General features: G+C 52.5%; 1 protein-coding gene across 14 annotated transcripts in view; it reads right to left on the bottom strand.

Annotated features, from left to right (window-relative positions):
• Window positions 1-293: 293 nt before the first annotated feature.
• Window positions 294-8,559, bottom strand: part of si:ch211-285f17.1 (sickle tail protein homolog) — a 31,741-nt gene continuing 23,475 nt past the window's right edge. For 9 of the 14 annotated variants that reach the window (XM_049748992.2, XM_049748990.2, XM_049748991.2 and 6 more), the window contains 13 exons: window positions 8,035-8,204; window positions 7,790-7,965; window positions 7,304-7,443; window positions 7,028-7,175; window positions 6,319-6,694; window positions 5,841-6,033; window positions 5,503-5,771; window positions 5,280-5,426; window positions 4,918-5,019; window positions 4,337-4,417; window positions 2,698-4,260; window positions 2,104-2,229; window positions 294-1,000 (listed from right to left, as the gene is read on the bottom strand). In XM_049748992.2, the coding sequence (XP_049604949.2) occupies window positions 533-1,000; window positions 2,104-2,229; window positions 2,698-4,260; window positions 4,337-4,417; window positions 4,918-5,019; window positions 5,280-5,426; window positions 5,503-5,771; window positions 5,841-6,033; window positions 6,319-6,694; window positions 7,028-7,175; window positions 7,304-7,443; window positions 7,790-7,965; window positions 8,035-8,204 (3,959 nt within the window). In that variant the 3' untranslated portion in view covers window positions 294-532. Of the gene's footprint in view, window positions 1,001-1,540; window positions 2,230-2,697; window positions 4,261-4,336; window positions 4,418-4,917; window positions 5,020-5,279; window positions 5,427-5,502; window positions 5,772-5,840; window positions 6,034-6,318; window positions 6,695-7,027; window positions 7,176-7,303; window positions 7,444-7,789; window positions 7,966-8,034; window positions 8,205-8,559 lie in introns of all 14 variants that reach the window. The other 5 variants (XM_049749002.2, XM_049748995.2, XM_049749001.2 and 2 more) reach the window with 5 other exon arrangements.

Genomic DNA, 8,559 nt, shown 5'->3' with positions numbered 1-8,559 from the left:
ACCTTTCTATACGTACAAATGAGGATGAAGCAAGGCAGACTAGAAGAAAGCGACGAGAGACAGGACAGCGGGGTCACTCGTTTCTACTGCTCTGTAGCGCTGAAAGCAAGATTGGACATTTTTTTTAAGGCAGTAGTTTGCCAGGAAGGCAATCGCTGCTGGTTGAAAACGGACCTTTTTCAAACCTATGAATTCCAATATATGGTCAATGGACTATTGGATTTACAATATTCCCTACAATCTACTTTCTTCATTTTGGAACATTTCTTTTGGCTACATTTTATTTGTCCAATCACATTTCCCAGGGCCTTCAGCAGCAGGGAGGGGTGCTTGCTGATGTAACTTCAACTATGGGGAATTTGGTGGTGGTGTTTTTCAAATTTGCATCACAATTACATGATGTGATTGTCTTAAGAGGTGGGTTAGTCCACGGCCACCCACTAAAAATGATGATGCGGCCTTTTCGCCTGGTCTCTGTGTAAAAAAAAAAAGACAAAAAAAAGATGGGGGCCGCGGGGAGGCTAAAGCGTGGCTAGTCCTTAGCCGCCGAGGCTGTCGGGATGCAGGATTTGCCACCGCTGCCGTTGTGGGCCCTGTAGCTGGTGAAGCTGGGGGTGTGTATGGTGCGGATGCTCTTCCCGCCCGGGCCCAAAGGTGACAGAGGGGAGGGGGAGGTGGAGGAGGATGAAGAAGAGGAGAAGGAGGAGGGGGAAGAGTGCACTCGACCGTTGGGGGTCTGCGAGGAGGAGAAGGAGAGAGCTTTAGCCGCGTGCTGCGAGGGGGGCTTCAGGGAGCCGTTGGACAGTGAGGGGATGTGCGAAGAGGGCAGGGAAGCCGAGCGAGCGTTGTGAGGGGCTGGGAGGGAGGACTTGGAGGAAGATGAAGAGGAGGACGGGTTAGCGGCATCTTTAGTAGCGCTAGGATAAAAAGCGGGGATTTTAGAGACAGTGGGGGAAGTGCTTTTATGATCCCCTCCCACTCTTTTAGTACTTCCGTTAGCCTGTGGAAAGAGATGCCAAAACACAAACTGATTGTCAAAAGAAAAAAAGGTTCAACTATACACATGAAAAGTCGATACAAACTGGAACACAACAGTGAAGACTAATACGTAATGCTACGCAGACAATGAACACAATCGGTCTACTCGGATTGCATGAGCAAAGACAGCAGTCGCTCTTGATAATGGCACACCGTCATCTTTTTAGGAGGTTTGAAACCAAGGCAACTGGACAACAAGGGACTTGGAGAAGGATAGTTGGCATTTTGAAGTGCATCGGAAACCCATGAATTTAGTGTTAACATAGTCACACTCGCGCTGCCTAAACGTGGTTCGTTTACTGCTAATGCTAGCTCAGTATTGCTAGCACCGCCATTTTGTCCTTCCAGAATCGTATCTCATCCCCCAGCCAGCCACTCAACGGAACATTTTTGGACTGGCGTGCTCCAACCGCAATTAAGTAGTCCAGTTGCCTTTGATTCAACTCCTTGTCCGGTACGCATCACTTGATCCGCATGGAGACTTGAAACAGAGAGACGTTACCAGGAAACAGGATGCAGCGCAGGTTAGACTGGAAGGGGCATCTCTTCAGCTTCTTTTGTTAGTCAGAGTGTTAGGTTAGATGTACGGAAGGTTTGGGGGGGGGGGGGAGATAACCCAGTTAAGGGCTGTGTTTGTGCGTGAGCAGGCAGGACGTGGTGAGTTGAGTTTCAAAATTGGATAGGAGAGGAAATCAGTCGGAGTGAGGTTAAGAAGTTGTCAAAGCAGTTGTTTGGGGTGTACGGTGAGAAGAAGGGTTGGGGGCAAGTGTGAAATGGAAGCATCCTGGAAGGGGGGGGGGGGGTGGATGGCAGGGTTCGGCGACACTGTTTAGGAACTCAGCTGTGGTGGGAACTGGAGATGCGATGAGCATTATGCAGGCGCGTTCCGCTTTTCTTTGTTTTTTTTCAAGTCACCAACACAGTGAACACCATGAGCAGTGTGGACATGCAGAAGATGTTATGGGGTAACAGTCAAGAGTCAATCATGCCTTCCCGTCAAAGCGGGGGGAGGGGGGTCCGCAATCAAAACACTTTGGTCGTGGTGTGGCCCTAGAGTAAAACTACCTGTCGGAACTGCCTTTGAGCGTCCTGCAGTTTTTGCTGTTTTGCTGCTTTGTCAGTAGTAGCCGGCGACTGCCTGGACTTGGCCGACAAAGGGACGGGCATCCGACTAGTGGGGGAGCTGGTGTTCTGCAGGGGGACCCAAACGGAACAAAAAAAAAAAAAAAAAAACAACAATAAATAAAACAAAAGAAGAGGGAGGGAGAGAGGGAGGAACAACAAAACACGTAAGAAGAGTCAGACTTTAAGGCACCGAGAGTTGGAGAAAGAAAGAAAAAAATACAGCAACAACAACCACCACCACCACCACCGGTGACAGATCATGCAGCCCTGTTGAACCTCACACTCATGCAACCATTGAGATTGAGGTGTCTTTGATTATTGAGTGCTGAAAACCTTTCAACAATGAAGTAAGGGAGTTAGGTGGGAGGCAGGAACCCAACACAAAGCCAAGGTGGACTTTTCCAACATTTCCTGCCGAGTGGATTAACGCTTTTGTCATTTCAGCGGGGAAGCTCGAAGTGAATGGGGGTGGGGGGGAGGTCGGAAAGAGAAGGACCCGAAGCCTTTGTGGAGCGGCAAGAGCTAGAGAGAGACCTGTTGGATGGTGCCGGGCGCACCGGGGGAACCCATGGTGCCGCTGCCGCCGCTGCCGGTGGTGGGGATGACGACAGGGCGCGGGAGGAGCAGAGGTTTGCTCTTCTTCTGGAAAGAACCTTTGCTGGCTAGCTTAAGCGCCGAGGCCTTGGAGGTCGGGAGCGAGGCCGACCTCCTCAGGCCTTCGGACACTTTCCCGTTCTCTCCCTTCTTCTCCTCGGCGGAGACGGGCCCTATCTCGTTAATGGTGCTCTCCAGCTGCTTGATGGTCTGTTCTAAGCTGTCCAGCGTCTTGTACGTGTTCTTGCGGATCTGGTCGGTCCTGCACAGCGGCTCCGAGTTCTGCCTCTTTAGCGGAGCGGGGCTCGGTGCCTCCGCTGAGGGCTTTGGGCGCGAGATCTCAAATCTCTTGGCCTCTTTGTGCCGCTTGACCGTTCCGTCCGATTCCTCCTCGTCCTCGTACACGACCACCTGCAGCGTCTTCTTTCCCGACTTGGTGCCCGCGCGGATGGCCTGCGTGAGAGCCGCCAGCTGCTTCTTGGGGAATTTGAACTTGAACTTCTTCTTGCCGTCCTGCTTGGCTTCTCCGTTGGACGCTGCGGCGTCCGCGGATTCCGAAATCAATGACGACGACGACGACGACGACAGGCTGGTGCGATCTCCCGCGGCTCGAGGAGACGCGACCTTTTCGCCGTCGAGCGCTCCGGCTATCCCCTGCGGCCCGCCGCTCCTGTCCGTGTCCGATTCCTCGCTCTCCTCGTCGATGCGCTCCGCCGCTAGCATCCGGTCCAGCTCCTCCTCGCACTCAAAGATGGTGGAGAGGCGCTTGTAAGCGGCCCGGATGTCCATGTCCATGGGTTGGTCGAAAATAATGATGACGGGCTTCTTGTTGAAGCCGTTGTCCAGCGCCGTGCGGGGATCCCCCGCGTTGTTCCCTCCGCCGACAGTCACGGTCTGGACGCTTCCTTTCTTGGCATTGACCAGCTCCTTGTACTCCCCGCACGAAAGGGCCTGAACCTTGGTGTTGGTGATCATAAAGGCAATGTTGTCCGGCGGAGGAGGTGCCTCCTCCCCTGGCAAATCAGGACTAAGAGTGGCTTCTTCGTCAAAGGTAGCTTTGGCTGGATGGTGCTCCTCACTTGATGAGGACCTCCTCTGCGGCAGCAGCGGCGGCGGCGGAGTGGAACTGCTAGAGCCCTCTTTGGCACCGCCGGCCTCTGTTTTGACATGCTTAGTCGAAGGAACGGACTCCAGGACGCTCTGACTCTTTTTCTCTGCCTTCTCAATTTCCGCACTGGTCTCGGAGGACTCCGAGCGCTTAAGGGCCTTCCCGGGCAGTCGGAACGCAGACAGTCCCACGGGCTTGGGCGAAATTGGCGGCGGGGACTTGAGCGCCGGTGATTTTGACGGCCGCTGCTCCTGCTGGCCTGGGGAATTGTCATTAAGAGTGACATTTGACACCTGTGTTGGAGACTGGGCGGGCTCCCGGTGTGCGTGGCTTTCCTCCGTTCCAGGATGGGGTGGATGCTCTTTGGGAATCTTTCCGGTCACGTAGTATATGACCTGCAAAGTTTGCCGTTGTTAAAAAGGAAGGGCCCGGCAGCATTTGGAAGTCAGCCAAAGGTGACGCGGTACGTACCCCTTGGCTTTGCCGCCGCACAGTCGTGTTTCCATTTTCGTCCGTGTCTGGATCTTTTTCGTCCCGTTTTGGCTCTGAGCTCTGCAGTTCAGGAAATGATATCACCGTGTCGTAAGCTGGGCTCTACGCTTGATTTTGGAACCGACTGTACGTATCCTCCCCGTACCGACGATTATGATTGAAAGGTTGAAGTCGTGAGGCCGAGGAAAGTTAAGCAGTGACGGGAAAAAAAGGCCAAGCGGCGGACGTGAGAGAAGCATGCGCGCCAGGCCGCACGGACAGAGTCTGCACTACGAGGTTTTTGTCCAATTGGGGATGATGATGATGATGATGATGATCAAAGGGCACTGTTTTTTTTTTTTGGTTTTGGGGTCGATTTGGTGAAAGCAAGGTCGGAAGACATTATCTGTGTTGGCGTCCAGAGTCTTCCTGTCGTGCAGACTTAATCCTTTCAAGCGGCAGAATCCAAAGAGGGAAGCATGATGAGGAGGCAGCAGAGGGAGGCTTGGAGGTTAAAAGTGTTGGCGAAGCCCAAGCGAGTGTTAGAGGTGCAGGCAGCGTGCACAAAAGGGGGGGGTTACCTTCTTTTCGGCTCTTAGCTCTCTGATTTGAGCTTCCATGTGAGTAGCTGGCTCCACCGTGTTTGGCGGGCCTACTTCCTGAATAGTGCACTTCTGGAAAACCTGGTGCAGGAAAGTTGCAGGGACAAGGGATTTGAGGGAAAACTGGATTTGTTGCGAGGACCAGCACTCACCGCATTGGGAAGGAAGGCAACCCCGACACCGACAGTGTGGAAATCAGCCACCCAAAAATCAGCCACCCAAGTCAAATCACACAAGAAAGTGTGTGTGTGTGTGTGTGTGTGTGTGTGTGTGTGTGTGTGTGTGTGTGTGTGTGTGTGTGTGTGTGTGTGTGTGTGTGTGTGTGTGTGTGTGTGACCCACCTGAAGTTCTGCCATGATCCTGTCACTATCATCCTCCTCCTCCCTTGCAACAACAGGAGGTGGGGTGGCAGCCTTCTTGGGTTCCGGCGGGGCGCTTTTGTTGGGCTTGATTTGAGCGGCGGGAAGGAATCCCTCCTCTTCACCCTCCTGGAAGAAACAAACCCAAAAAAAATTCAATTGTACCATTTGTGCTTTTTGTGTGCTTTGAATCTACAAGACTCACCCGAGAGTCCCTCTTGTTGGTGTAGACCACCTCTCCAGAACGTGTGGTGGTCATGCCAGAGGTGGGAAAGGTCTTCCTGGGAGGGGGCGGCGGCGGTGGGGACTTGGCGGCCTTTTCAGATCCCGGCTTGTTCAAAGAATCCGGGGACGCGGGTTTTGCGGCGCTCTTGGAGGGTCTTTCCGGTGGCGCTTTGGCGGCGGCTTTCTCCATGGCCGGCTTGGGAAGAACCCTCTGGGCCGGTTTGTCTGACCGAGGCTCAGGTTGCGACTCTAAGATGAAGCAGAAAAATGTTTATTAGTCACTGAACATCAAATGCGGTGATTATTGCAGACAGACACCTGTTGGGGACTCCAAAGGGCTCTTTGTTTGCTCTCTGCAGACAGCAGGGGGCAGTATTGGGTTACTTTCCACATCAGGACTGGGAAGGCCCTTGATCATGTTGGCCTCAGCCTCCTGCAGGAGCTTTTCAAACTCTTTCTCATCATACTGCCCCATGTTCTGCCTCCTCTCCTCCCACTCTTTCTCTGCTGCCTACGGAAAGAAAAAACAGAAAAGGCTGAAAAGTAGAGCACCAAGGCTGAACATTAGTCATAAGGTTTGGAATTTTGAAAGCCATTAATACACCATTATTTTTGAAATACAAAAAGATGAGGAAAAAAACTAAACAATCAAGCCCATATTCCTTTTTTTATGAGATGATTACTTTGGACGGTTTTAAAATCGAATTGGAAAAAGCCTTTCAGTTGTTGCCTGCTATTTATTCATCTGATAGTTATCAATATATAAATTCATTTGAAAAACAATAGCTGCACGTACCTCGATAGACATTGCCCTGTTCTTGCATTTGTCCTTACTATGCTGCAACTCTTCAATGACCAGATCCTGTCTGGCGGTCCCGTTGCCGTGGTTCACCGGGCTCCCGTGCGCCCTCTTGGGGTGGGCCGGGCTGGGCGGGTCCGCGGGCGTGAGAGGCGAGCTGGGCTGAGCCACAGACAAGCTGGCCGACTGCCGCACGGGAACCGGAGGGCTCTGGACATGATGGATCAGCGGCGGTGAGGAGGGCTTTGCGCTGGAGCTCTGGGACTCCGGCAGGGCGGCTGTGACGACCGACTTCTCCACTGGAGATGGGATGTTGTCCAGCAAGATGTTAGAAGAAGGATGGCCTACTCTCTGATTGTTCTCACTTGCAGATCTGCAACCATGAGAGGAACCTACTGAACGACTTATACACAGCTCCTCGGGAAGTTGCAGCCGTTCTTGGCAGAGGATAAAGAATAGACACCTGTGCGTGCCTGCGTGCGTGCGTGCGTGCGTGCGTGCGTGAGTGCGACCGAAATCACTTCTAATTCTACTCCGTACAAAAAAGGAAAGGTGGCGCTCCTGTGTCCACCCACTGAATCCAGCTCATGTTTGAGTAGAGGTGATGGAGACAAGTCACGCTTTGTGCCTACGGCCGGCCGGCAAGTCACCCTGCCAGCTCAGTGGCTTTGTTTTCCACTTGTCACTTTTGCCCCCCCCCCCTCACCTTCTCAGACCGCTCAGCGTGTCAGTCAGGCTCCTGACCCTTTTCAGCATGCTGTCCAGTTTGTGAGGCTCCTCCTTGAGAAACTTGACGGCTTCCACCTCCACGCGGAGAACGGCGCGCATCCTGGTTTGCAGGGCTGGAAACTCTCCTGGTCCAAGGCAGAAAAAGAAAGACATTGTTGTCGACGTACACAACATTGCGGCGTGCAAATCGTGCCATTTCGCATTGAGTGGTGTCATTTGTAGGTGCACTGTAAAAGAGCAAGGCAAGAGTCACCTTTAAGCCCTGCGAGAGACTCTCCGACTTTCCTCAGCCTCACCGCGCCATCCTCCACGTCCTTGAGGGTCGCCGCCGCCGCCGCTCGGTGAGGGCCCGACGAGTCCTTCTGCAGCGTGCCCACATATTGCTCCAGATCCCTAGAGACCAAAAACATTGGAAATGACACACGGTGTTCAAAGAGGGCCCGAAAAAAAAAAAAAAAACAAACTCAGACAATTAGCGTTGCACTTTCCAGACTGCTTCGACCTGTTTTAGCGTCAGACCTCACCCGCAAATGTTTACACGCCGATGGCCAAATTGTGCTCGTCAAAAGGCTTCAGCTGTCCCAGGCAAGATAGCGCAAGTGGAAATAAGAGCTCGGCATAGCTTGCCTGTCCTAACCTGCGTCTTGAAAATGGGGGCTCGACATAAATCAAGCCTCGGAGATGTTTCCCCGACAACACGGGTGTGCGCGTGCGTGCGCGCTCGGAGCGGCCTCCTTACCCCAGTTGCGTTAGTACACGCTCCTCCAGGCCCAAGTACTTCTGCCGGTCCTCTTCCACCAGAACCCTCTGCTTTTGGACCGGGTCCTCCAGGCGTCGCACGGCCTCCGCCAGTTTAGCGCCGAGCTCCTGCTCGGTCCGCTTCAGCTGCACTCGCATGATCTCCTGGTTTTGCAGCTGAATGGGAAATATTGAAAAACGTTGGGGATGTTGTTGTTTTTTTCGTTTTCACATACAGTTGTTTACCTGCAGCTGCCTCATCTGATGCAGCTGCATCCTGAGGTCTGACACATTCTTCCTGAACTGCAGCAGGTTGGCTTTGAGAGGAATCTGGCTCTGCTGGTCTTGCGTTGCTGCCGCTGCCGACGCCGCCGAGGTGGAAGCGTTGCACTTGGGTGCCAAAACGGGTGAGCCACCTGAAGCGTGAAAAATCACAAAATAACAAATAATAAACAAACATAACTTAGGACACTTCAGGCAAGTTATAGTGTGCTTCTGAAACTTCACCGGGATACCTTTCAGAATTGCGCTACCAATGAAAAAAGTTGGTCTATATTATTGTACGTGAAAATTGACAGAGCAAATCCAAATTTTGCCCTGCGATGCAATTTCAACCAGCACTGCGACCTGTGTTCTGCGCTCAAAATGACTCCAGCACCCAAACGTGCTGCAATAATAAGGCATTCTTTTTTTTTTTTTTTTTCCAAAGCAACACTAATGAGCAACATAAAACAATGTTATCTCTCTGCCCAGAGGCAACACAATCATTCA

This window comes from Syngnathus scovelli, chromosome 18, assembly GCF_024217435.2.
Source record: "Syngnathus scovelli strain Florida chromosome 18, RoL_Ssco_1.2, whole genome shotgun sequence".
Lineage (NCBI taxonomy): Eukaryota > Metazoa > Chordata > Actinopteri > Syngnathiformes > Syngnathidae > Syngnathus > Syngnathus scovelli.
The sequence above is the reverse complement of the archived record's forward strand: the minus strand, read 5'-3'. Positions and strand labels throughout refer to the sequence as shown.